Source organism: Salmo salar, chromosome 13 (assembly GCF_965601325.2).
Source record: "Salmo salar chromosome 13, fSalSal1, whole genome shotgun sequence".
Taxonomy (NCBI): Eukaryota; Metazoa; Chordata; class Actinopteri; order Salmoniformes; family Salmonidae; genus Salmo; species Salmo salar.
Genome location: NC_138303.1, coordinates 34862608 through 34890000, shown reverse-complemented (window position 1 = coordinate 34890000; position 27393 = coordinate 34862608). Strand labels below are relative to the sequence as shown.

The following is a 27393-nucleotide window of genomic DNA, read 5'->3' as shown; positions in this document are numbered from 1 at the left end:
ATCACTCTTCATAACATTCTGGAGTATATGCAAATTGCCATCATACAAACTGAGGCAGCAGACTTTGTGAAAATTAATATTTGTGTCATTCTCAAAACTTTTGGCCACGACTGTATACCAATTTATAGAGGCCAGGTCATGAAGGAAGGGTTGCGCATTCATTTTATTTAGCAAGCGTATATGACAAATCAAGACAGGTCATTTCACTGAGCAGCTATTACGAACACAGGCTCTAAAACACTGATCACTAAGATCATTACAGAAAACACCAGACTGATACCTATCAGGATTATTTGTAAGGATAACATCAAGGACAGTAGCCTTTTCTGGGTGTTTGGAGTCATATCTTGTGGGATTGGTAATAATCTGAGAAAGATTTAGGGAGACTCGTTGCTTTAGGTCTTGGTCAGGTGGTTTAATCATGTTCCAGTTTAGCTCACCTAGCAGGACAAATTCAGACTTGGTGTAAAGGGCCAGGAGAGAGCTTAGGGCATGGCATGTAGGGTACAGGCCGGTGCTGATGGTGGCCGATAATACCCAGCAACAGTCAACAGCGAGTTATTTGAAAGTTTAATGCATAAAACCAGCAAATCAAATTATTTTGGGACAGACTTGGTGGAGACAACCGAGCACTGAAGGTGTTCCTTGGTAAAGATTGCCACTCCACCACCTTTGGAAGATCTGTCTTGCCGAAAAAGATTATAACCAGAAATGTTATCAATGTTCAAAACACTTTCTTAACCACGTCTCAGTAATGACCAACACATCTGGATTGGAGCTGTGAACCCACTCTTTCAATTGATCCATTTTAGGTAATAAGCTTCTATTGTTAAGGTGCAGAAAACCCAGGCTTTTACAAGAGCAGAAATCAGTGAAGCAGATGTCAGAGCACAAAACAGAATTGGGGCTAGCAACAGTTGATGGGCCAGAGTGTACATTACATGCACATTCCCAGATATAATCAGCAGTAAAACAATCAGGGCACGGCAGAGGACAGGGAGAGCTCTGCAGTGTTTATTTATAACATTTGAATGTGCATTAGATGGCAACAATATCATATTGTACAGCAATTTCATCAGCCGGCAAGAGGTGGTTAGAATAGGATGGGAGGCCAAGAGTCCGTGTAACCAATAGAGAGTCAGAGTCCCGAGTGTAGGAACAAAGCACGCAGGAGTCGAGGCAAATAGCATAAAGCACAAGAGAAAAATATAACGACTTGGGGCTAGCCATTGTAAGTTCAGAGTCACTCTCCCCAACAGTGTGTGTGTGCTGGAGGCGATTGAAAGCTCGGGAGAGAGGGGGGAGTGAGGTGGGGAGACAGGCCATGGCAGACGATAAACAGATCGGCAGGTAAAATCCAAGCAGCAGTGCAGCAGGTAACAGGAGTAGGTGTCACACCCACCCCATTGACCCAACCCATTTCCCCTATGACAGACCAGACTGGAAAAAGTTTATGGTTGCAATCAGTTAACGGTCCCAATCCCCACCACCTGTCCTTTACGTCTTTGACAGACGCTACTTATATTAGTCCTCGACGTGTCACAGGTCATATCCTAGGTTTAATAAGAAGGTTGAGTGATTTATTGGACATGCAGTGCATTCAGAAAGTATTCAGACCCCTTCCCTTTTTCCACATTGTTAAGTTACAGCCTTATTCTAAAATTGATTAGATCATTTTTTTTACTCATCAATCTTCACACAATACCCCTTAATAACAAAGCGAAAAAAGGGGTCTGAATACTTTCCAAATGCACCGTAGGTTATTATTCCCAGGAAGCATCCCTCAGAATCTTGCCCTATATCCAGGGTTCTGCCACAGGTTTGCCCTGGCTTTAGATAAGACAGGAAGAATTGCTGGAAACATCAAAATAGGAAGATGCCACCCAATGAGCTCACTAAATCTGACAAAGCCTACACTGTGTACCAGAGGACAGAGTCAAGTCTAACTGCCATGAGCAAGACATTCTGACAGATACATTCATTTATTGAATCATTTACACTCATAAGATTAATATTCCAGTGATTTAAAACATTTTACAGCATAGTGCTAGTATACAGATCAGTATACTGTAGTCTTACAGGCTACTGTCTGCCTATTTATATAATAACATAGCCTTGCAAGAGCCACAAAAGTAATGCTACTAAACACAGTCACAGAGGCACTTTAGAGCAGCATTACATTTAACATATATAACTATGGCAGTAATTAACAATAAGATACACATGGGTGGGCAAGATCAGTGAAGTTTAAGTATTAAAGTACCTTCAGTATCTTTCCTTATGCTGTGCTTTTTCAGAATGCAAAATCATGCAGATAACGTTAGGAAAAGTAAAAACACAATGTCCTTTTAACAAATTTAAGAATAAATTCTGGCATTAACTGGAACTACAGTAGTAGTTGCCATTTTAGCTGAAGACATGTAATGGATGCATCTATAATGCAAATAAATTGGTATTTCATAACATGACGATAAATATGTAACCGAATTGCAGAGTAAAACGTGAACTATACACACACACAGAAATGTAACCTGTGACAGTAACATGTGACTAACTAATAACATGAATCCCTGAGCTGAAATGTTAAATCCTGTATGGTGGTCTTTCAGCCTAACTGAGGAAAAACAAAGCTGGTCACAAGGCTGTTCAAAAACTATGATATTCAACTATCCAATTTAAGAGGTACATATATTATTCATAAGAGCTTAAGTAATTGTACATTATAGACAAAGGATAAGACAGTGTAGTAAGTGCTTTGTTTTTTATAAAATGTTCAGTGTTACCATGTGGCAACCCCTTCCATAAGGGACTTATGTGTAAAATAAAATTGCAATAGACAAATAACTTAATGACTCTAAAATCTACTAAGACAAATATCCTCAAAGATATCCTCTATTTAACACCCCAAAGTTCTGTTTAGAGTAAATTCAACTTTGAATGTTGATAAGTGTGTGTGCAAGCAAGGCCATGTTTTTCTCAAATCATCTCGCTCTTCACCCTCACACAACCACAATATCTATCTAACAGAAGTCAACAGAAACTAAACAGCTGTAGAACAAATTCTGGCCACTACAACAACCACACGCTGTGACCATTTGTGGCTGAGGTGGTGTGCTTGAACCACTGCTTGACAATCAAAATGGTAAGGCTGGCATGGCATGTAGCAGGCCTGAGCGTTAGGTGATGGTCCCTCCTGGAGTGGAGGGACTACAGTAGGTACAGACAGAGGGCACCTGTGTTCAAATACTATTTGAAATCATGTGAAATACTTTAGCTGTGCTTGCATGTTGAAATGGAATCAATAGAAAAGCCCCCAAAGTGCAAACACTGCCCATCTGGCACTCCTGGCAGGCTAAAGCAAACATTCAAGGTATATACAAACATTTAAAATAGTATTTGAACCCAGATCTGATGGCAGAGAGGATGTTGGGGAGTGGAAACCCCCGTCTCTGTCCTCTTCAACTGCAAACAGCATCTTCTGAGTCCCCTGGGCTGAAGCAGTTGAGAGACTCCTTTAGGAGGCAGAAGGAGGGAGAGACAGCGTTATCTCACATGCTAAGCTGTGCCAAGGCCGGGTGGCGTCATCATACAGTTTGTTTTGACTGGTCTCTGCTACACTTGAGCTCAGAAAGAGGAGGGTAAGGTCAATCACAAGACACAACATGCTGTTTTTTTAGGGATGCACCGATATTACATTTTTGGCCGATACCGATATCCAATATTTTCCTTGCCAAAAAAAAAAAACGACACTGATACCGATAACCAATATTTAAAAAAATGTTGCGTCCTTTTAAGCATTCTAGTACAGTTATATAGTTAACACACACACACGGACGCAGCGGTCTAAGTCACTGGTTCGAATCCAGGCCGTATCACATCCAGCCGGATTGGGAGTCCAGTCATTGTAAATAAGAATTTGTTCTTAACGGACTTGCCTAGTGAAATAAAGGTTACACACACACACCACATTGACCAAAAAGTTATTTTGTTGGCATTTACGTATGTTCCCATTACCAGTAAAACATAATCAAAACCTATTTCTTTCACTTCCTTACTGTGCTGTTTCGTTGGTCATTTGTTCAGTCGTTTCATTCTCAACCAGGATTTCATCATACATGTCAAGCAGTGTTTCAGTTCTGTCTGTCCGTGGCCTCTCTTCCTCGGTGCACACTGTCACTGTGTCCATTTCCATCTTGTCCAGCTGTGTATGTAACATTTCACATAAACCCTGTTTATTGTCTGCATCGAAGTAGCGGTCCTTGTACCTAGCATCGAGCATGGTGGCACCACCGAATTGCTTGTTCACAGTCTCGAATACTTTTGTAAGTTTTAACCCCATGGTCTGTGTCAGCTGTTTTGTTCAGTAGGCGTTTCACTGCCATGACAGAGGGTATCACGTTTGCTACAGACACAGTTGATTGGCTTATTTCTCTAGTCAGTTGTTCGAATGGTGCTAGGAGTGTGTTCATGTTTCCAAGTTTCAAACATGTTCTCAAATGCCATTGAAATGGCACCAGCGGTATGAGAACCAGCACATTCTTGAGCATGCAATATGGCTTTCCTCAGTACAAAATCCTCGTCAACCCACTGTGCTGTCAGACTCAGCATGCTCAAAGGGCTGACATCGCTGGTCCAAATGTCGGTCGTGACGCCCATAGCAAGTAGCATAATGAATTCCATTATCTTGGTGTTAATGGATTTCGCCTTTGAGTTGTCTCTCTGAAATGTACTTACTCTTTCAAATCACTGCTGAACTTGTTTAGTTGTTGGCTTACTATTTCTCTGCTTTTGTTCTGTGTAGCGCTGTATTTTTCGTGGCGTTATTACGTCATCTACCTACGTTATATACGTATGCACGTCAGCTTTGACATCGGTTTTGCACATCGGCGTTAAACTAGACATCAGGCTGATGCCAATGTTGGCATTTTTAACTGATATCGTCCGATTCCGATATGCTCATCGATATATCGTGCATCCCTAGTTTAAAAAAATAAGTTTACTGTAGTTTAAGGACATAAGTAACACCATAAAAACACGTGAAGAGAGACATCATTCATGCAGAAAGACAACTAACTTGGCTTCGTGTCAACTCTGCTCCCTCAGGGTCCTCGAAGGACTGCATGCTGGGTATAAAGGGGGCCAGGGGCCGTCGAGATTGAGGTGGGTTGCCAGCGCTGTAGAGGCGCGGACGCTTCACCTGGTCGTGACTGGACAGGGGAGTGAAACTGTTCCTCCGGAGGAATGTGGTGGGAACAACGTCATTACAAACTTTATCCTGGTTAGAGAGGATGGAGCATCAGAATCAGAGAGAAATAAAGTTTCACTGTGTGTGTGCGCGTGTCTTGCATGCTACACATCTTGTGAAAACATTACAGCTGAAACAAACAACAGAATATTGAAGAGGTGTTGCGGTTCCTTTCCCAGACATGTTAGCAGGGTTACGCTCAGTAAAAGGCAGTGTGGCCACTGGTCATGTTTATGAGTGTAACCCCCACACCACATGGAACATCTGGTAAACACACTGTACCGAGGACAGCACTGAGACAGTGTGGCCTGTTCATTCCAGTTAGACATACTATACTGTATAAGCAGAGCAGATCTCCAAATTAGAAGAAATGACATAAAATAGGCCCTTTGTATGGTTGAGGGTGGAAACTGTACTCTGGTCTTGTTTTTGGTGCAATTTCTCACACTATTTTGTATATAACTGCATATTCTGAGGATTGTCTCACTACTATCTAGAACTCTTCAAACTACAACTTCCCAGATCAGCCAGTTTATTATTACTCGACTATTTATTGTAGTTAATCATCCAACTGACTCTTGAGAGAAAGTTGTTGGATCAGTGGTCAGAACGGGCCACACCTGTTAAAAGAGGGATACAGTATACGAAGCAATGAAATTAAGTAGAACGCACAGTAGATTGAACAGAGATTTGTCAAGGAGAACAACTCACTAATGGCCTGTCCCGGTGAGTGTTCACAGCCTCCACTTTGAGGTCAAACATGTCCACTTTACAACCTGGCCGAGATTTTTTTTTTAAACAGAGAGAAAAAATAACAGTCAATGTTAACCTGAGAGAGAGGAATGAGAGAGAAATATGTTGTGTCTGAGACTGACACAGGGTAGTCTTGGATGAGATATCCTACCATAAGCCATGGGGGTGAGCTTTAGAACTGTGTGGAGGGGACACTTCAAGTAGGGCAGGTCATCTGTGTCAACAGAAACAAAGACACAATTACTTTATTTAGAACATTGCATGTGAGATCAATGTGGCATCTCAAAAGGACTCAATCTCTTATAGTTAATGACACGTGGTAGAGTTAACAATACATACATATATTTTTAGGGATTATATTTAGATTAGCCAACATAATTACTCAATAGATTTCATTACTTCTCTTTCCTGACATCTGGCAATGACAGTTAGAGGTGCCCACTGCACAGTCACAGTGTGGGTGGCTTTACTAGCCTTTAAAATGCCCCTTAAGGCACAAAACACTTTCGCAACTGAATTGGCAGACCTTTAAGAGGGCCATGTGACATTCTTTTTAACCTCAACATCTATTTCTGTCCTTCATCCAGGATGAACATGAGCAAAGGCAAACTTTTCCACTCAAACAGAAGTCAAGATGTGTGTGTTTGTATGCTTGTATCCTGGCTAAAGTAATTGAGTTTCCGAACAAGGTGCTGTGTGTATCTCTGAATGTGCTTGTCTGTATATACAGTGCCTTCGGAAAGTATTCAGACCCCTTGACTTTTCCACAATTTGTTATGTTACAGCCTTATTCTAAAATTGATTAAATTGTTTTATTCCCTCATCAATCTACACACTATGCCCCATAACGACAAAGCAAAAGTGGTTTTTAGACATTTTTAGAAAGAAATATCACATTTACATAAGTATTCAGACCCTTTACTCAGTACTTTACTTTGTTGAAGCACCTTTGGCAGAGATTACAGCCTCAAGTCTTCTTGGGTATGACGCTACAAGCCAGACACACCAGTATTTGGGGAGTTTCTCCCATTCTTCTCTGCAGATCCTCTCAAGCTCTGTCAGGTTGGATGGGGAGTATCGTTGTACAGCTGTTTTCAGGTCTCTCCAGAGACGTTCGATCGGTTTCAAGTCCGGACTCTGGCTGGGCCACTCAAGAACATTCAGAGACTTGTCCTGAAGCCACTCCTGCATTGTCTTGGCTGTGTGCTTAGAGTCGTTGTCCTGTTGGAATGTGAACCTTCGCCCCAGTCTGAGGTCCTGAGCAGGTTTCATCAAGGATCTCTCTGTACTTTGCTCCATTCATCTTTCTCTCGATCCTGACTAGTCTCGCAGTCCCCACAGCATGATGCTGCCACCACCATGTGCCAGGTGTCCTCCAGACGTGACGCTTGATATTCAGGCCAAAAAGTTAAATCTTGGTTTCAGATCAGAGAATCTTGTTTCTCATGGTCTGAGAGTCTTTTGGTGCCTTTTGGCAAACTCCAAGCGGGCTGTCATGTACCTTTTACTGAGGAGTGGCTTCCCTCTGGCCACTCTACCATAAAGGCAGATTGGTGAAGTGCTGCAGAGATGGTTGTCCTTCTGGAAGGTTCTCCCATCTCCACAGAGGAACTCTAGAGCTCTATCAGAGTGACCATCGGTTCTTGGTCACCTCCCTGACAAAGGCCTTTTCCACTGTCAACTGTGGGACCTTAAATAGACAGGTGTGTGCCTTTCCAAATCATGTCCAATCAATTGAATTTACCACAGGTGGACTCAAATTAAGTTGTAGAAATATCAAGGATGATCAATGGAAACAGGATGCACCTGAGCTCAATTTCGGGTCTCATAGCAAAGAGTCTGAATATTTCAGTTTTTTTATTTGTAATAAATTAGCAACATTATTATGGGGTATTGTGTATAGATTGCTGAGGAAAATATCTTATTTTAACCAATTTTAGAATAAGGCTGTAACGTAACAAAATGTGGAAAAAGTCAAGGGGCTGAATACTTTCCAAAGGCACTAAGTGAGTTTGTGTGTTTGTACCAGCACTCTTATCCAGGAAGTAAGCGAGCAGGCAGCGCATGACAGCCTGGTGACAGATGACCAGCACGTTGCCCTGTCTTTCCAGCTCCATGATGACCGGCTCTAACCTCTGCACCAGGTCCTGGTAGGACTACGGAGAGAGGAGAGGGACAAACTGAGCTCAGTGCTTCAGATGAATGGGACAGATCTCTGTAGAGAGATAAGGAGTAACTGTACCTCTCCTCCTGGGTAGCGGTAGTGGTACTTGTCCTGATCTCTTAAGGCAAACTCTGCAGGGAAGGTTTCCTCAATCATCTCATAGGTCATCTCCTCACACACACCCTGAGAAACATAAATGTTTTTTTTTTTATAGACAATCATTATTAAATTTAACCCCTACCATGTTTCGTCTGTGGGTCACAATTGAACCGTGGTGCTGTGGTACTGACGGCATCGATCTCGTTGAGTATCTTCCACTGCTCGTAGGGCACCCCGAGCTCTTCAGCAGTCTGAATAGTCCGTCCCAGCTGGCTGGTCCACACCTTGAGGTCTGGCAGACCATGCTGCTCCACAAAACCCTTCAGCGCTCCAGCAAACTGAGAGAGGATTAGAATAGGCATAGTAGGTTTATTTGTATACAGAATGTAAGAAAGATGATGTCATACAGTGATTGTGTGTGCAAGACTATTATATATAGAACACAGAGCAACATAGCATGAAGTGGCGCAATAGTTTCTGTACTTGTAATGGTATACTAAAGGAGAAGTCGAGGTATACCTTTTTCCCTTGAACAGACAGCATTGCATCGCCCCCGATGCGTCCCTCCACGTTGTGGTCGCTCTCTCCGTGCCGACACAGGTAGATAGAGTGAGAGTGCACGTGGATGTTCATCAGGTAGTACACGATCTTGCTCTGGATGTAGTCCTGCACCTTGTTTACCAGGAAGCTCCGGCCCACGTTGATGACCTGGATGAAGGACAGGTCCCTAGGGGTCAGAGGTTAGAATGGAGGTCAAGATGGAATTTATCAGTGACCTGATAGCGTCTCGATCCGAAACAGACTGATTGCTAAAGACACTAATAATGATCATCATGAAGATCTAGTCATTAGCTAAATTAATTCTCAATACAATAGTTCTGAGAAATCAAAGAAATTGACAAGAACTTTTAATAATAAAATAATACTTTTAATAGCTATTCAGCACCTGCTTTCTGTATGTATTAAATGGCCCGAACTGTTGAAAACAAAGTCTTTCGCAAGGCCCTAGCTGGGCCAGTAAGAGGGAATGCTCTTCTCTAACTGGGACAATGTCCAGAGGAATTTACTAATATGACTTGGAGGCCCAGGCTTTAGGAGAGCTCAGGCTTGAAATAAGATTGTACTTTGTACATTTCTTGAAGATAAACAGTGTGAAATCAGTGTGTTGTTTTATAAGGCTTATCATATGAGGTTCTACATCTAATAATACTATGGTGAATTAGGAATAATGACCAACGAACCAGAAGTGGTTTTCTGTCAGGAGATTTAGAATTGGAAATCAGACCAATGATGTTATGATGAGGAGTCAACATGGTGACAAAGCAGGCTATAATCTGAAAAATACCTTTGTCAATCTTGTGTGTTGTCTCCAACTACTGGACAAACTATGGAACTCTTGATAAAGGTTTGTAAATACAAATGGTATCAATTAAAGCTACATTGTGGAACTTTGTATGTACTGGTGTTTTTGGAGACCCCTCTGGCAAGAATGAAAAAAAAGGTCAAGAGTTGAACACAATTCCACAGAAACCCCGCTCTCATCGGTCGTCTTTAGAATGACATCCTCTCAAGAGTATAGTTCGATTTCTCCCTGCTCTGTTGACAAGTATTTTTCTCAGCTCATATGAGTCATAAAGGCCTAGTGCACTAATTTGGTGGAAAAACCACATTTTCCCAAAAATCACATTTTTAATATATGAATTATTTTTGGGGGGTGATTTATCACGGGGTGCTGCAGCACCCTCAACACCGCTACTTCCTGCAGCTATTGGTACATTGTAATAATGTTATAGCTAACATGAATGTCTCTGCCTGGTAAAAGATTAGATCGCTATCTGAAGATGGCTAACTTGGTAAAGACTTCTGAGTACTATGTACAGCACCAGTCAAAAGTTCAGACACACCTACTCATTCAAGGGTTTTTCTTTATTTTGACTATTTTCTACACTGTAGAATAATAGTGAAGACATCAAAACTATGAAATAACACATATGGAATCATGTAGTAACCAAAAAAGTGTTAAACAAATCAAAATGTATTTTATATTTGAGATTCTTCAAAGTTGCCACCCTTTGCCTTGATGACAGCTTTGCACACTCTTGGCATTCTTTTGACTGGTACTGTACGTTTTCACACTTCCTGGGAGCCACCAAGTCTCACAATAGGGACATTTTACGTGCCTATTTAATTCCTATGTAAATCTACCCCACAATGGCCTTTCAACTTAGATAGGATCATGAAAGACATGACAATGATGAACCATGGCAAGTTTGGCATTGAGATCTTAAAAAAAAAATAAGGAAACTTAACAATTCACTTTTTTGACTATGTAACACTAATGCTTAAAATAATCACAGAAAAATCTTCTTATGGACAGCAAGTTTGAGAAAAGCTGAGATTTGTCAATAACTCAACCATCTTTTGACCAATCAGATTTTATATGTCCATTTAAACCGCTGTAAATCCACTCTACAGTGGCCTATCAACTTAAAATTTGTCAACACTATCTTTGACGTCCCTAAGATGATCCACACTAAATTTGATATATCTAAAAAAAAAAAAAAACAAGGAAACTAATTATTTCCATATGTAACGTTAACGCTCAAAATCATATGCTCCTGATGAAACATGTCAGATTTTCTCCAGATTTTGTATTTAGACTCATTACATAAATCTTTAATGGTTTTGCGAAGAAATTGTTGCTGCATTCATATATGGCCGCACTGTACCTACAGGTGTACGTTAGCACATATGCTAATGATTTTATTTATTTTTAAATCTCCTTGTCATGAACTATAAATCAGATTCACTCCAGTTTTGGTACACTGTATAGACTCAATAAACTAGCCTCCAATGAATTTGAGAATGATTAATTGCTGCATTCAATGTTGGCCACGCTACAGCACTAGATGGCACCATATCACTCCAGGGCTAGAAGAACTGAACCGATGGACATGGGGCCATGAAATTTGGTATGTAAACCTTATGAATATGTCCTTAGAAGCTGTGTGAATATAAAATCCCTTTAACCCTGATGGCTGCACCAGACAAGTTGGTGGCACAATAGATGTCCTTGGCACCATAGGATACTAGAACATATCTACTGATCAAGTGAACTTTATCTCATGCAAATGAATGTTAGGTTTAAATTATGCAGATGAACAATGTGAAATATCGTGATTAGTATATCTGTATAATCACATATTGTTGCCCTATTATGTGGTCTGAACTAGTGAAAACTGGATATTTTATTCATGAATATTTGAAAACGGAGGTTCTGCTGCTTGCGCAGTCTGCATATTACAGCTGTGAGAGTGTATTGAAGTATTTTGGAAAACTAATGTGTACCAACTGAGATTAAATCATTTACACAAACACATTTCAACAATATAAAGTACCAGAATTCAAAGATGACCGCAATATACCAATACACTAACGCTGATTTTCTTTGACAATATTTCTAACCATTAGTCAAATTGACACCAGAGTTGGTATATGAACTCAATACATTAAGTAATGACCTTTAGAATGATTACCTGCTGCATTCAAAGATAACCAACCTACAGCACAAGTCTAAGGGCTTATTCTTACTGAATTGAGTTATCGCGACCAATGTTAACTCTAAACTGCATGCGGGTGCACAGCTCCCAGGGACTGCCGCGCAGAAGAAATATCAGAATGCACAGAGAAGCACCAGATTGAACTTCACTCAACTTTCTAGAGTTTTGCCCATTAGTTAACACTATCAACGTATCCCTTTACTGTGGGAATTGTGATCGAATCAACACAATATTAGCCAATTTCAATGCAACATACCAAAACAAAATGAACTATGCAAAACTAACTATACAAGAGATTTTATCGTAGGCAGAATGCATCGGAGTAGGATTTTATTGCATTGACAAGCACTACTCAGGCACATACTCTACACAGACCAGTGCGCCATAACCAAATCAGAGCTGCAGTAGGCCTATATGCAAATAGACCATTGCCATATATGGATCTGTGCCTTTCACTTTGAACTGGACTGTTTTTACAGCATCAGCAGTCATGATTAGATGCGCTTGTTTTGAGATCAAAGCGAGAGCTACATGTACTGACCTGTGCACATAGAACTTTTTTTTGCCTTAAAAGGGGCAGTGTTGTATTTTGAGACCGGCTTGAATAAGCTAAGTAGCCAATAGGCAGAGGGTAGCATAATTTGTTTTATTCTCTGTAATAATGGTATGGGAATAATGATGCATTTTATTTTGTATAGTGGTTTCTTGCATCAATATTGAGCCTGTAATCAAACCCACAAATGCTGATGCTCCAGATACTCAACCAGTCTAAAGAAGGCCAGTTTTATTGCTTCTTTAAATCAGCACAACAGTTTTCAGCTGTGCTAACATAATTGCAAAAGGGTTTTCTAATGATCAATTAGCCTTTTAAAATGATAAACTTGGATTAGCTAACACAATGTGCCATTGGAACACAGAGTGATGGTTGCTGATAATGGGCCTCTGTACGCCTATGTAGATATTCTATTAAAAATACATATATAATATACATACAAATAGACACACACACACACACACACACACACACACACACCTAAATCAGATGCATGGCTTTCAGATCACAGACATCAGAAATATAACACAGTCAAGGATACATATGGTTATAACTAGTTACAACTAAATAGCTAAGTAACATTATATATTAAAATGAAACAAACCAATGCAATGGCGCAGTCAGCTTGCTAACAAGCTAGCTAGCTGCTGCTGTGGTTAGAAAACAACAATCAAAACAAGTAACTCATAGTAGCTATAACACTTTAATAAATATTTACAACTAAATAGCAAACACAACATATCACTTTATATCTAGCAAGAAAATAATTCCCCTGTTTCTTTGGGTTAGATCGGGGAGCTGCTTGGACAGGTTGTGTGCTACCTGCACCTGTCATATCTGTAAGCGATCGCCGCTAGTGAAATGTGAATATCGATGTCCCATTCATATCCATTCAAATCTCAGTCTGAGCTGGCACCGCCTCCGGAAACTCGTCCTTCACTATGCGCATCACTAAATCTGGCAGGTAAATCAGACCCGACAGGGAAATCGAATACAGTGGTTTTCAGGCAGGCTGGAGGCGCAATATTGCTACTGTTGAAGCACATTGGATGAGCACTAGCGACTCAGAGCTTTTGAACATGAAAACAAATACAAAAATGTACATAATGCAGCATTAACCATTTAAAATAGAGAACGTCTTACTTGTCGTGTTCATCTGGGTCTAATGGTTGGTACATGACTTTATAACATTCTATTCTCTTCAGGAAGTCCTCCATCACACTTTCTCTGTCTCTTTCTGGGTAGTCTGGGCTGGATACCTTCACATCCTGGGGAGGAGAGAGGGAGGTGCACAAGACTTAAAGTGTGGAAATCCTTAAGAAGATAACCATAGAATGTTTTAATGAGAAGTAAAACTCATAATGTAGTTACATTTTTAAACATGCAAGTTAATTTACCATAATATTAGCAGCAATGACATCAGGGTCATCACACAATGACTCCACAAAAAACACCTGCGAAAGAGACCAATCTTTGAAGACACACTTTACCAAACCATTTTGACACCAATAATTGAGAATAGTTTCTAAACCTAACCAGTGTTAGGTATAGAAACAAATAATAACACTGACCTTGTAAGCATGTTCCTTTGCAAAACTAAGGAGTAATTCTCTCCTCTCTCGGGTGGTGTTTGTGGCATCAAAGACCTGAAAGACAATCACATCTCACTGATATCTAAAATTAAGCTCATCTTTCCAGTTTGATATCACTATTTTGCCTCTAATTACTCCAAACAGCAGAGAGAGCAGAGAGTAGATACTCACAGCGATCTGGCCCCCCTCTTCAGTCAGATAAGCTTTGACATCCTGCAGAGCCACCAGAGCACACTGCCTGTAGGGACACAGTGAACCACATCAATAACAATTGAAATGAAAAATCAGTAACACATCACTTAAATCTGACAGACATAATGCATTATGTTGCTATAATGCATTGTAAGACCATGTATGACAACCCCATTATGTCTTAGTAATATTTATGTTCAATCTGTTGAAGAATTATAGCCTAGAAATACACAATATATTACAAGCCTTATAATAATAGATTATAGGGTTTATATAATGCTTATAACAAGTATTATACAGTGGGGCAAAAAAGTATTTAGTCAGCCACCAATTGTGCAAGTTCTCCCACTTAACCTCTCTAGGGTAGGGGGCAGTATTTTCACATCCGGATAAAAAACATACCCGATTTAATCTGGCTATTACTCCTGCCCAGAAACTAGAATATGCATATAATTGTTTGATTTGGATAGAAAACACCCTAAAGTTTCTAAAACTGTTTGAATGGTGTCTGTGTATAACAGAACTCATATGGCAGGCCAAAACCTGAGAAGATTCTATACAGGAAGTGCCCTCTCTGACCATTTCTTGGCCTTCTATAGCCTCTTTATCGAAAACAGAGGATCTCTGCTGTAACGTGACATTTTCTAAGGCTCCCATAGGCTCTCAGAAGGCGCCAGAACGGGGAATGATGACTCTGCAGTCCCTGGCTGAAAAACAGTAGCGCATTTGGAAAGTGGTCGATCTGAGAACAATGAAACGGGGGCGCGCATGCACGTGAAGAGTCCATGTTATTCTTTGAGTCTTTGAACGAAAACGACGTCTCCCGGTCGGAATATTATCGCTATTTTACGAGAAAAATCGCATAAAAATTGATTTTAAACAGCGTTTGACATGGTTCGAAGTACGGTAATGGAATATTTAGAATTTTGTCACGACATGCGTCCGCGCGTCACCGTTCGGATAGGGACCTGAACGCACGGACAAAACAGAGGATATTTGAACATAACTATGGATTATTTTGAACCAAAACAACATTTGTGGTTGAAGTAGAAGTCCTGGGAGTGCATTCTGACGAAGAACAGCAAAGGTAATCCAAATTTTCTTATAGTAATTCTGAGTTTAGTGAACGCCAAACTTGGTGGGTGTCAAATTAGCTAGCCCGTGATGGCGAGCTATCTACTCAGAATATTGCAAAACGTGCTTTTGCCGAAAAGCTATTTTAAAATCTGACACCGCGATTGCATAAAGGAGTTCTGTATCTATAATTCTTAAAATAATTGTTATGTTTTTTGTGAACGTTTATCGTGAGTAATTTAGTAAATTCACTGGAAGTTTTTGGTATGTTTGCTAGTTCTGAACGTCACATGCTAATGTAAAAAGCTGGTTTTTGATATAAATATGAACTTGATTGAACAAAACATGCATGTATTGTATAACATAATGTCCTAGGAGTGTCATCTGATGAAGATCAAAGGTTAGTGCTGCATTTAGCTGTGGTTTTGGTTTTTGTGACATATGCTAGCTTGAAAAATGGGTGTGTGATTATTTCTGCCTGGGTACTCTCCTGACATAATCTAATGTTTTGCTTTCGTTGTAAAGCCTTTTTGAAATCGGACAGTGTGGTTAGATTAACGAGAGTCTTATCTTTAAAATGGTGTAAAATAGTCATATGTTTGAGAAATTGAAGTTATAGCATTTTTAAGGTCTTTGAATATCGCGCCACTCGATTCCACTGGCTGTTGACTAGGTGGGACAATTTCGTCCCACATACCCGAGAGAGGTTAAAAAGATGAGAGAGGCCTGTAATTTTCATCATAGGTACACGTCAACTATGACAGACAAAATGAGAAAAAAAATCCAGAAAATCACATTGTAGGATTTTTAATGAATTTATTTGCAAATTATGGTGGAAAATAAGTATTTGGTCACCTACAAACAAGCAAGATTTCTGGCTCTCACAGACCTGTAACTTCTTCTTTAAGAGGCTTCTCTGTCCTCCACTCGTTACCTGTATTAATGGCACCTGTTTGAACTTGTTATCAGTATAAAAGACACCTGTCCACAACCTCAAACAGTCACAGTCACACTCCAAACTCCACTATGGCCAAGACCAAAGAGCTGTCAAAGGACACCAGAAACAAAATTGTAGACCTGCACCAGGCTGGGAAGACTGAATCTGCAATAGGTAAGCAGCTTGGTTTGAAGAAATCAACTGTGGGAGCAATTATTAGGAAATGGAAGACATACAAGACCACTGATAATCTCCCTCGATCTGGGGCTCCACGCAAGATCTCACCCCGTGGGGTCAAAATAATCACAAGAACAGTGAGCAAAAATCCCAGAACCACACGGGGGGACCTAGTGAATGACCTGCAGAGAGCTGGGACCAAAGTAACAAAGCCTACCATCAGTAACAAACTACGCCGCCAGGGACTCAAATCCTGCAGTGCCAGACGTGTCCCCCTGCTTAAGCCAGTACATGTCCAGGCCCGTCTGAAGTTTGCTAGAGAGCATTTGGATGATCCAGAAGAGGATTGGGAGAATGTCATATGGTCAGATGAAACCAAAATATAACTTTTTGGTAAAAACTCAACTCGTCGTGTTTGGAGGACAAAGAATGATGAGTTGCATCCAAAGAACACCATACCTACTGTGAAGCATGGGGGTGTTTTTCTGCAAAGGGACCAGGACGACTGATCCGTGTAAGGGAAGAATGAATGGGGCCATGTATCGTGAGATTGAGTGAAAACCTCCTTCCATCAGCAAGGGCATTGAAGATGAAACGTGGCTGGGTCTTTCAGCATGACAATGATCCCAAACACACCACCCGGGCAACGAAGGAGTGGCTTCGTAAGAAGCATTTCAAGGTCCTGGAGTGGCCTAGCCAGTATCCAGATCTCAACCCCATAGAAAATCTTTGGAGGGAGTTGAAAGTCCGTGTTGCCCAGCAACAGCCCCAAAACATCACTGCTCTAGAGGAGACCTGCATGGAGGAATGGGCCAAAATACCAGCAACAGTGTGTGAAAACCTTGTGAAGACTTACAGAAAACGTTTGACCTGTGTCATTGCCAACAAAGGGTATATAAAAGTTTTGAGATAAACTTTTGTTATTGACCAAATACTTATTTTCCACCATAATTTGCAAATAAATTCATTAAAAATCCTACAATGTGATTTTCTGGATTTTTCTTTCTCATTTTGTCTGTCATAGTTGAAGTGTACCTATGATGAAAATTACAGGCCTCTCATCTTTTTAAGTGGGAGAACTTGCACAATTGGTGGCTGACTAAATACTTTTTTGCCCAAATGTACCTGTTGGTCTAGCAGCTAGCATTAAACCGAGAAAAAAGAAAATGGCGGGCGGCCAGGTGACTTACTACAATTGAGTTGCTCACTAAAAAACAAATTACATGAATTGTCTAAATCCAGTAGGAGGCCTTATAAACCTCAGCAAGGTTTTCAATACAGATAACACCTGCTTGGGAAAACATGGAGGGCATAGTCTAGAAATAAAAGGGTTACTGTAATACTGTATAACTCATCAAAACAACCTCATTCTTCTGCTACAGGTTCAAAAATACTATGAAGGGAGGCGGAGCACTCACTTCCTGATTTCCATGGCCTCCTCGTTGTCGTGTCTGAAGAAGTCATAGGACTTGTAGGCTTTCACAGCCTCTCGCCTGTAGACACCCAGGTTGAATACTGCAACACAATGCAGGTGATGAAATGCACATGTTCTTGTAAATCAGTAGAATGTCATGTGACATTTTACTGAACTGTGGAGGGAAGTCATGGGTTCTGCAGAATCTCAGTTCAATTACATAATTCACTATATTGTAAATATATCAACACAAAAAGATCCCTATGATTGCTAGTCTGCACAAAGGAATTAATTTACACATCGTATAGAGTGAATACAATAACATGAATAATGAGGAAAGTGTGGCTTCAATGTTTATCTTCCGGTAGTGTGGGTCTGTAATTGTTTTAATGAAAATACAGTATAGTACATACAGTGAGGCCTCTATACTAACCCTTGGTTGGCACTCCTATCCAGTTGAGGTAGCGGGTCAGCTTCTTGGACATGTAGGTTTTCCCTCTGGCAGGAAGACCAATCATCACAATCACAGTGGGGGAGTTGGTCATGTAAGAGGCCCATGCTGTTCACACAGAGAAACAGCAATCACAACCAAACAACTTACTTTGAAATGTCAATAGAACGTAGGCTAAGTATTTTACCATGACACAGTAACTCCATTATATTTTATAATTGTTTCAAAAAAAGGCCAATATGTTTAGAGAGTTGATCTATTTTCAATTATTCCTTCGGGGTTAATTTTTTCATCCAGATCTTCTCACTGGTAGTGGTTAATGTTTTTCAAACAGCAGCTGCTTAGCTACTGATTGTCCACAGACACTGTTAAGTCCATGCCCAGAAATGTAAAAATGAAGTCTGGTGTTCTGAAGAAGGTTATTGTTATTGTCGCTCTCTCTTATTTAGTCTGTTACGGCAGATAGAAGATTCACCAACACCCATCCTCAGTCCTTTGCACACAAACCCTTGCTATGCTTAACAAGCCCAGGCATTACATTTACATGCTACACATTCCTTAAACCAGCCCTGTGGCTTAAAAATGCAGTGGTTACCAAGCAGCCACCCGCAAAAGATTTGTGTGTGTGAATGTGAGTTTGAGATATGAGTGTGTTTGGGATATCTTGGAACCATCTCCAGTTCCTGATTACAGATTCCTCAGAGTGGACTGGACAGCTAGTTAAAGGTCCAATGCAGCTACTTTTATCTCAAAATCCAACAATTTCTTGGTAACAATTAAGTACCTTACTGTGATTGTCAAAAATAAACAAAAATAGCGTTGTAGAAAAAGGGCGATTTCTCAAGCATGAATTTTACTAGGACTGTCTGTGTGATCTGAGTGGGAACACTGAAAATTAGCTGTTATTGGCAGAGAGTTTGGAACTCTTTCTTATTGGTATTTAACATGTTTTCCACATGGTGATGTCACCATTAGAGGTCGACCGATTATGATTTTTCGACGCCGATACCGATTTTTGGAGGGCCAAAAATGCCGATACCGATTAATCGGCCGCTTTTTTCCCCCCAGATGTACTTGTAATAATGACAATTACAACAATACTGAATGAACACTTTTCTTTTACCTTAATATAATACATCAATAAAATCAATTTAGCCTCAAATAAATAATGAAACATGTTCAATGTGGTTTAAATAATGCAAAAACTAAGTGATGGAGAAGAAAGTAAAAGTGCAATATGTGCCATGTAAAAATGCTAATGTTTAAGTTTGTTGTAACCAAGTATTGGTGCTAACCGTGTGTTATTGGATGCTAGCATGCTAGTTAGCTACGGTGTCATAGGATACGGTGCACTGGGTGGGTTTCACGGAAGAATACTGTACCAAGTTATCTAGCTGAATAAACTAAGATTGAGCCTATTCCTGGAAACATTGAACCACTGTAGTTTAAATCAATTATAATTTCTAAAGTGGAAGTTGGAAAAGTTATATTTGAGTGTTTCAGTGAATGGTTAGTGAGGGAGGTCCTGCTCTCTCGCTTCCCCAGTTGTTTAGTTAATTTTCATTCCAATCTCCTTTGCATTAGCGTAGCCTCTCCTGTAGCCTGTCAATTATGTGTCTGTCTATGCCTGTTCTCTCCTCTCTGCACAGGCCACACAAACGCTTCACACCATGTGGCCACTGCCACTCTAACGTGGTGGTCCCAGCGCGCACGACCCATGTGGAGTTCCAGGTCTCCGGCAGCCTCTGGAACTGCCGGTCTGCTGCCAACAAGGCAGAGTTCATCTCAGTCTATGCTACCCTCCAGTCCCTCGACTTCTTGGCGCTGACGGAAACATGGATTACCACAGAAAACACTGCTACTCCTACTGCTCTCTCCTCGTCTGACCACGTGTTCTCGCATACCCCGAGAGCATCTGGTCAGCGGGGTGGTGGCACTGGAATCCTCATCTCTCCCAAGTGGACATTCTCTCTTTCTCCCCTGACCCATCTGTCTATCTCCTCCTTCCATGCTGTCACAGTCACTAGCCCATTCAAGCTTAACATCCTTATCATTTATTGCCCTCCAGGTTCAATTGGAGAGTTCATCAATGAGCTTGACGCCTTGATAAGTTCCTTATACTGAGGATGGCTCACCCCTCACAGTTCTGGGTGACTTTAACCTCCCTACGTCTACCTTTGACTCATTTCTCTCTGCCTCCTTCTTTCCACTCATCTCCTCTTTTGACCTCACCCTCTCACCGTCCCTCCCTACTCACAAGGCAGGCAATACGCTTGACCTCATCTTTACTAGATGATGTTCTTCTACTAATCTCACTGCAACTCCCCTCCAAGTCTCCGACCAGTACCGTATCCTTTTCCCTCTCGCTCTCCTCCAACACTACTCACTCTGCCCCTACTCAGATGGTATTGTGCCGTCGCAACCTTCGCTCTCTCTCCTGCTACCCTCTCCACTTCCATCGTATCATCTCTTCCCTCTGCTCAATCCTTCTCCAACCAATCTCCTGATTCTGGTTCCTCAACCCTCCTCTCCTCCCTTTCTGCATCCTTTGACTCTCTATGTCCCCTATCCTCCCGGCCGGCTCGGTCCTCCCCTCCTGCTCCGTGGCTTGACGACTCATTGCGAGCTCACAGAACAGGGCTCCGGGCAGCCGAGCGGAAATGGAGGAAAACTAGCCTCCCTGCGGACCTGGCATCTTTTCACTCCCTCCTCTCTACATTTTCTTCCTCTGTTTCTGCTGCTAAAGTCACTTTCTACCACTCTAAATTCCAAGCATCTGCCTCTAACCCTAGGAAGCTCTTTGCCACCTTCTCCTCCCTCCTGAATCCTCCCCCCCCTCCCTCCCTCTCTGTGGATGACATCATCAACCATTTTGAAAAGAAGGTTGACGACATCCGATCCTCGTTTGTTAAGTCAAACGACACCGCTGGTCCTGCTCACATTGCCCTACCCTATACTTTGACCTCTTTCTCCCCTTTCTCTCCAGATGAAATCTTGCGACTTGTGACGGCCGGCCGCCCAACAACCTGCCCGCTTGACCCTCTCTTCTCCAGACCATTTCCGGAGACCTTCTCCCCTACCTCACCTCGCTCATCAACTCATCCTTGACCGCTGGCGACGTCCCTTCCGTTTTCAAGAGAGCGAGAGTTGCACCCCTTCTCAAAAAACCTATACTCGATCCCTCCGATGTCAACAACTACAGACCAGTATCCCTTCTTTCTTTTCTCTCCAAAACTCTTGAGCGTGCCGTCCTTGGCCAGCTCTCTTGCTATCTCTCTCAGAATGACCTTCTTGATCCAAATCAGTCAGGTTTCAAGACTGGTCATTCAACTGAGACTGCTCTTCTCTGTGTCACGGAGGCTCTCCGCACTGCTAAAGCTAGCTAACTCTCCTCTGCTCTCATCCTTCTAGACCTATCTACTGCCTTTGATACTGTGAACCATCAGATCCTCCTCTCCACCCTCTCCGAGTTGGGCATCTCCGGCACGGCTCACTCTTGGATTGCGTCCTACCTGACAGGTCGCTCCTACCAGGTGGCGTGGCGAGAATCCATCTCCGCACCACGTACTCTCACCACTGGTGTCCCCCAGGGCTCAGTTCTAGGCCCTCTCCTATTCTCGCTATACACCAAGTCCCTTGGCTCTGTCATATCCTCACATGGTCTCTCCTATCATTGCTACGCAGACGACACACAATTAATCTTCTCCTTTCCCCCTTCTGATAACCAGGTGGCGAATCGCATCTCTGCATGTCTGGCAGACATATCAGTGTGGATGACGGATCACCACCTCAAGCTGAACCTCGGCAAGACGGAGCTGCTCTTCCTCCCGGGGAAGGACTGCCCGTTCCATGATCTCACCATCAAGGTTGACAACTCCATTGTGTCATCCTCCCAGAGTGCTAAGAGCCTTGGCGTGACCCTGGACAACACCCTGTCGTTCTCCGCTAACATCAAGGCGGTGACCCGATCCTGTAGGTTCATGCTCTACAACATTTGCAGAGTACGACCCTGCCTCACACAGGAAGCGGCGTAGGTCCTAATCCAGGCACTTGTCATCTCCCGTCTGGATTACTGCAACTCGCTGCTAGCGGGGCTCCCTGCCTGTGCCATTAAACCCCTACAACTCATCCAGATCACCACAGCCCATCTGGTTTGCAACCTTCCCGAGTTCTCTCACGTCACCCCCCCTCCTCCGCACACTCCACTGGCTTCCAGTTGAAGCTCGCATCTGCTACAAGACCATGGTGCTTGCCTACGGAGCTGTGAGGGGAACGGCACCTCCGTACCTTCAGGCTCTGATCAGTCCCTACACCCAAAGAAGGGCACTGCGTTCATCCACCTCTGGCCTGCTCGCCTCCCTACCTCTGCGGAAGCACAGTTCCCGCTCAGCCCAGTCAAAACTGTTCGCTGCTCTGGCACCCCAATGGTGGAACAAGCTCCCTCACGACGCCAGGACAGCGGAGTCAATCACCACCTTCCGGAGACACCTGAAACCCCACCTCTTTAAGGAATACCTGGGATAGGATAAAGTAATCCTTCTAAAGGATTACTTGTAAAGTGGTTGTTCCACTGGATATCATAAGGTGAATGCAGCAATTTGTAAGTCGCTCTGGATAACAGCGTCTGCTAAATGACGTAAATGTGTAAGTTCCTTGCTCAGAACATGAGAACATATGAAAGCTGGTGGCTCCTTTTAACATGAGTCTTCAATATTCCCAGGTAAGAAGTTTTAGGTTGTAGTTATTATAGGAATTATAGGACTATTTCTCTCTATACCATTTGTATTTCATATACCTTTGACTATTGGATGTTCTTATAGACACTTTAGTATTGCCAGTGTAACAGTATAGCTTCCGTCCCTCTCCTCACCCCTACCTGGGCTCGAACCAGGAACACATCGACAACAGCCACCCTCGAAGCATCGTTACCCATCGCTCCACAAAAGCCGCGGCCCTTGCAGAGCAAGGGGAACAACTACTCCAAGTCTCAGAGCGAGTGACGTTCGAAACGCTATTAGCACGCACCCCGCTAACTAGCTAGCCATTTCACATCGGTTACACCAGCCTAATCTCGGGAGTTGATAAGCTTGAAGTCATAAACAGCTCAATGCTTGAAGCATTGCGAAGAGCTGCTGGCAAACGCACAAAAGTGCTGTTTGAATGAATGATTAGGAGCCTACTGCTGTCTACCATCTCACAGTCAGACTGCTCTATCAAATATCAAATCATAGACTTAACTATAACATAGTAACACACAGAAATGCGAGCCTTTGGTCATTGATATGGTCGAATCCGGAAACTATCATTTCGAAAACAAAACGTTTCTTCTTTCAGTGAAATACGGAACAGTTCCGTATTTTATCTAACGGGTGGCATCCCTAAGTCTAAATATTGCTGTTACATTGCACAACCTTCAATGTTATGTCATAATTATGTACAATTCTGGCAAATTAATTACGGTCTTTGTTAAGAATAAATGGACTTAACACAGTTCGCAACGAGCCAGGCGGCCCAAACTGCTGCATATACCCTGACTGCTTGCACGGAACGCAAGAGAAGTGACACAATTTCCCTAATTATAAGAAATTTATGTTAGCAGGCAATGTTAACTAAATATGCAGGTTTAAAAATATATACTTGTGTATCCATTTTAAAGAAAGGCATTGATGTTTATGGTTGGTGCAATGACAGTGCTAAATCATCACCCATTTGGGGAAGTAGGCTGTGATTCGATGAGAAATTAACAGGCACCGCATCGATTATATGCAACGCAGGACACGCTAGATAAACTAGTAATATCAACCATGTGTAGTTAACTAGTGATTATGTTTAGATTGATTGTTATTTATAAGATAAGTTTCATGCTAGCTAGCAACTTACCTTGGCTTCTTGCTGCCCTCACGTAACCGGTAGTCAGCCTGCCATGCAGGCTCCTCGTGGAGTGCAATGTAAGGCAGGTGGTTAGAGCGTTGGACTAGTAACCGGAAGGTTGAAAAACGAATCCCCAAGCTGACAAGGTAAAAATCTGTTGTTCTGCCCCAGAACAAGGCAGTTAACCCACCGTTCCTAGGCCTTCATTGAAAATAAGAATGTGTTCTTAACTGACTTGCCCAGTTAAATAAAGGTGTACATTGTTTTTTAAAGAAATAAGAAGAAAAAAATTGATATAGAAATAAATAAAAATATAAAAATCGGCCAAATCGGTGTCCAAAAATACCGATTTCCGATTGTTATGAAAACTTGAAATCGGCCCTAATTAATTGCCGATTCCGATTAATTGGTCGACCTCTAGTCACCATGGAAGGCCGAAACTCCATCCCACCAAAACAGGCAGAGATTTTAGGTGGTCTTTTCAAACAGCTCTTACACTAAAAGGGCATTATCATAATTTTCACAATTTCACAGTATTATTCTAACCTCATAGTGTGGAAATATATATGACAAACGAAAATCTAGTTTTGACTGTACTGTGCCTTGCTAGACTTATTGCTAGACTTATATGCTAGACTTATTTAACTGGGAGTGATCGCAAAAACGCATGCACTGATGACTGCACACATCACATCTAATCTAGTTTGAACTGAAGTGTGAAAAAAGGCGCTATGCCTATAGTAAACTATCAGAGCACCTTTCACATGCTGTATGCAGGTAGAGAGACAAAATATGCCTAGTTTCACGTTGCATGACAGGAAAGGAAAGTTTGCCAGCGAGGCAAAAAATAATAATAGGGCTGATTACTTTATCTACATGTCTAAATGTTAGATTCTGCACCGCAATTACATTTAATCAATGTAATTGCCTATTGTCGTGAGGAACATAGCTCACATTGGTTATGCAGCAGCTTGCAATGAACACCCAAAGATCAGGTTGACATTTAACCTAATTGGGTTAATAGAGGAAAGGGACCAGAATAGAAGGGAGCATATGAGGCTAGCAGACAAGACACTAGTACTTACAGCATTTCTTCAGTACTTCATTAGCCCTGAGTTCCGTTCTCTTTCCCTCTGCTGAACTTCCCAGCACTGCAGTGCCTTTCTGCTGGCTGGCAGCCATGATGCTAGTAGACACAGCACACTGTCACTATACTGTCCAATGACTGGTCCTTTCACGGCAGGGTAGCCTGGCTGGGGACTCTCTCTGGGACTGGGAGGTCAGGACACTAGCTAAGGGTCATCTCTGCAGAGGATTCTGCAGATAACATAGTTGTTTAGTCTGTCTTCCCAGATTGCTTAAATTGTTTACTTTCAAATAATCATAGCTAGCTGAGTAAATATTTTTCACAATTAGTTTAGCTAGTTAGCCTAGAAATACGCATAGCTATTGTTACAATGCAAAAATATGTCTAGCTAGCTAAGCATAATAACGTTACATCCCCTTTACATCTGAAGAAAGTGACCGGTTGGTTTATATTTTCACACGTTCATATGTGTCATATATGAACCAACCGGTCACAAGCGTGTCGCTTGTTCTATCTAAAACAACGTGAAGACATAAACCCGGTTCAGCTACAACTTTAGCATGATTTTTACTGCAACGTCATACTATGCAACAAAAACAGATTATCCTCAGCACGACGGATAGTTTACAGAAGCACTTACCAAAATGACAACAAGTGAGTCGACAGACACAATGTATCGATTTGGTGAGTCACTTTGTAACCACTCTCGAGCTCCGAGGTATTCAATTGTTTGGCTCCTCCCCCCGGACACTGCGGGAAGGAAATCAACCTGCGCACTGACTAAAGATGGACTTACCGGTAACACAGATAGAACAATGAGACAGATATTTCACCGGATGTATGAATGTGAAGCATTAAAAAAAAGACATTCTGCAAGTTCTCATCGATTAAACATTTAATCTCAATACAGTTTTCTGTTCCCAAAACTACAATATGTTATGAACAGTGGGCTAAGTTTTGTAGACTTTACCCTTTGCCAAAGTTGTAAAAAATAGCGTTGTTTAGAGGGAGTGCAAATGCGAATTGATTTATTGCACACACGCACTTCACAGAGTAGACGTTCTCTAGCGGAAATATGCAGATGTATGCTAGAACGCGCCAATAGAATCTCACTAGCTCGTGCTTGGCTCTGCCAACCGCCTTGCTTGTTCTGCCCACTATGACTCATATGTTCCCATTGGAAACGACAGTCTGTGGTCCATCTTAGTTTAGTTATTAACATCTTTGCTGGTAATCTTCTTCTTCGGTGGGGTTTGTCTGCGGTTGGCATCCAACATTATGGCGCATTACCCCCACCTACTGTACTGGAGTGTGAGCCAGAGAAGGACAAACTAAATCCTACCTGGGAGCCCCGTTTCTCTTAAACATTTTTAAAATATTTGAAATATTTGAGAATGTATCTAATGACTCAATATACTCTTTAAACAAATTTCCTGTATCACCTTCTCCCTCATACTAGATCTCAGCCTCTCTTTTCCTCTCCTGCTGCCCACACTGTATCAATACATGCTCCACTGTTTCTGTTTCCTGGCAATAATCACACTTTCCTATTGGATGCTTTCCTATAACATTAAAGTCTTATTCAATCGGCTGTGTCCCACCCTTAATTTGTAAAAAGAGCCTCCTCTCCTTTGTCCCTTCCTGCCGTCCTCCCTGTATTTCCTCTGTACTTGAAACAAATGCCTGCTCTTAGTATCTCTATTACACTGCTCCTGCCATCTCTGCATCATCACTGTCTATATCAGGCTTTTTGCCACTGCCTTGCTCATTGAAACTACAACCTCAACATCCCCACTTCTAAGTGTTTGTTTAGCCAGTACATCAACTGCCTCATTCCCCTCCACCCCCACATGGGCTGGGACCCAAGTAAATATTATCTGTATACTCATGTCTAATCCTGCCATGGGTTTGTAGTACATCATAAAACAGATCTTGTCTGCTACGTGAGCTAAAGAACTGCAGACTCATCAACTCTGCACATGAATCAGAGCAAATAACTACTCTGTCTGACTTCCTCCACCCACTGCAAGGCCAACAGTATGGCCATCAGCTCTGCCGTATATACAGCCAGATGACCTGTAATGCGTTTCCTGACTACCACCCCACATTCCTGCACTACAAATGCTGACCCAGTACGTCCTGTCCTTGGATCTTTTGAACCATCTGTATAAATGGCCACAAAATCCTGATACACAGTATCCAGACGTCTACTAAACAAATCAGA

General features: G+C 41.9%; 1 protein-coding gene across 2 annotated transcripts; it reads right to left on the bottom strand.

Moving 5' to 3' along the window:
• Positions 1-1963: 1963 nt before the first annotated feature.
• LOC106566908 (6-phosphofructo-2-kinase/fructose-2,6-bisphosphatase 2-like) lies at positions 1964-25943 on the bottom strand. Of its 2 annotated transcripts, none has more exons than XM_014135486.3 (16): positions 25810-25943; positions 25168-25399; positions 18194-18319; positions 17765-17861; positions 14138-14204; positions 13946-14020; positions 13772-13828; positions 13518-13642; positions 8781-8988; positions 8453-8599; positions 8241-8345; positions 8025-8154; positions 6150-6212; positions 5957-6021; positions 5075-5275; positions 1964-3512 (listed from the first exon to the last, which is right to left on the bottom strand). In XM_014135486.3, exons 2-16 carry the CDS (start codon positions 25262-25264, stop codon positions 3459-3461), a joined length of 1617 nt encoding a protein of 538 aa, XP_013990961.1. In that variant the 5' UTR covers positions 25265-25399; positions 25810-25943; the 3' UTR covers positions 1964-3458. The 2 variants fall into 2 exon arrangements, with proteins under 2 accessions (XP_013990961.1, XP_013990963.1); XM_014135488.3 differs by having other exon boundaries at positions 25168-25268; positions 25810-25935.
• Positions 25944-27393: the final 1450 nt, after the last annotated feature.